The 1,186-nt window shown below is 43.3% G+C and overlaps 1 protein-coding gene across 1 annotated transcript; it reads right to left on the bottom strand.

Moving 5' to 3' along the window:
• Positions 1-28: 28 nt before the first annotated feature.
• SARC_16219 (hypothetical protein) lies at positions 29-790 on the bottom strand (the record flags this gene model as incomplete). Its single annotated transcript, XM_014289671.1, has 1 exon — positions 29-790. A coding segment is annotated over exon 1 (417 nt), but the record flags the coding sequence as incomplete, so codon positions are not given.
• Between the last annotated feature and the right edge of the window lie 396 nt (positions 791-1,186).

Raw genomic sequence — 1,186 nt, 5'->3', positions numbered from 1 at the left:
TATATATATAAACCAAACATGCGAAGAAACTTACTTTTAGCAGCGAGTCCATGCTTCTATCCAAGCTGAACAGTTGTTCGCTAAAAGATCGGTCCTTCGGAGCCCAACTGTAGGTCAGTCCGGTTTGTTTCAGTGCGATATTAAAGCCCTGTAAGAACACCTCGTCTGTTGCACTGGGATGGTACACGACCACGTCTGTGCCAGCAAATGGCTGCAAGGGATCTGTATCGACCCATCTGCTCTTATCACTACGTACTACCCTATTTTCACCACTCCTTTTCTGATACACACTCTCATCTTGCCCGTTTTTACGGCCTATATCTACGTGACCGTCGTCTTCAACACGCACGTCTTCTAGGTCAGTGCTATCTCCTCTACCCCATAACTTGTAAATTGCTAGGATGGCCAGGAATAGAACTAAGGTTCTGTACTTCGAGAAGCGCATGGTGTCTGCGTTGGGGTATATGAGAAGACCGTTCTACTGTGTGTAAGTATCTTTATACGGAAAATAAGGCAAAGTCGCGATGCGTAAGCCGCGATGCGTAAGCCGCAATGTGTAAGCCGCAATGCGTGACGTGCGAGGGAGAAAGAGATATTCGAAAAGGCCACTGTGTGTTATTTCGCACTGGCGTGATTTCACATAAACACAGTTTCCGGTTGCAACTTTTACGAGCTATATGTTCATCTTTAAAGTGTTACATGTGCATTCGCTACAATGAATCGTTGTATAGGTTGCGAGCCTCTGGCAGACTGACAGTCCGACACTGATTATATACATCAGTGAGTCACGACTTCTCGAGTGTCGTGTGTATTTAAATAAATACATTCAAAATGCGCCATATAAACAGAAGCCGATTTACTGATTCTCTTCTTCCAATATATCTGTGGCGTTTCTTGGATTTTTCTACTCCTGGGTTGTCACACAAAAACATAAAAAGGTACGTATGACATGGTAGTCAATTTGGCTCACGCCTTCAATCTTTAAACGCTTGTTTTCTACGGTTTTAGTAATTGTATAGCCAGATTCGTACATGTCGGGTTGTGGCTCATTAACTCCTGTTGTGGTAGGTCCGAATGAAGTAGGGGCTAGTAACACGCCACTGGCGTTTCATTTCAAATATTTTGTGTAGACTTGTATAAAGATTCAGTATTTATTTCCTCTTGTTTCGATATATCTCAGTGCTCG

This window comes from Sphaeroforma arctica (genome assembly GCF_001186125.1).
Source record: "Sphaeroforma arctica JP610 unplaced genomic scaffold supercont1.7599, whole genome shotgun sequence".
Lineage (NCBI taxonomy): Eukaryota > Ichthyosporea > Ichthyophonida > Sphaeroforma > Sphaeroforma arctica.
The sequence above is the reverse complement of the archived record's forward strand: the minus strand, read 5'-3'. Positions and strand labels throughout refer to the sequence as shown.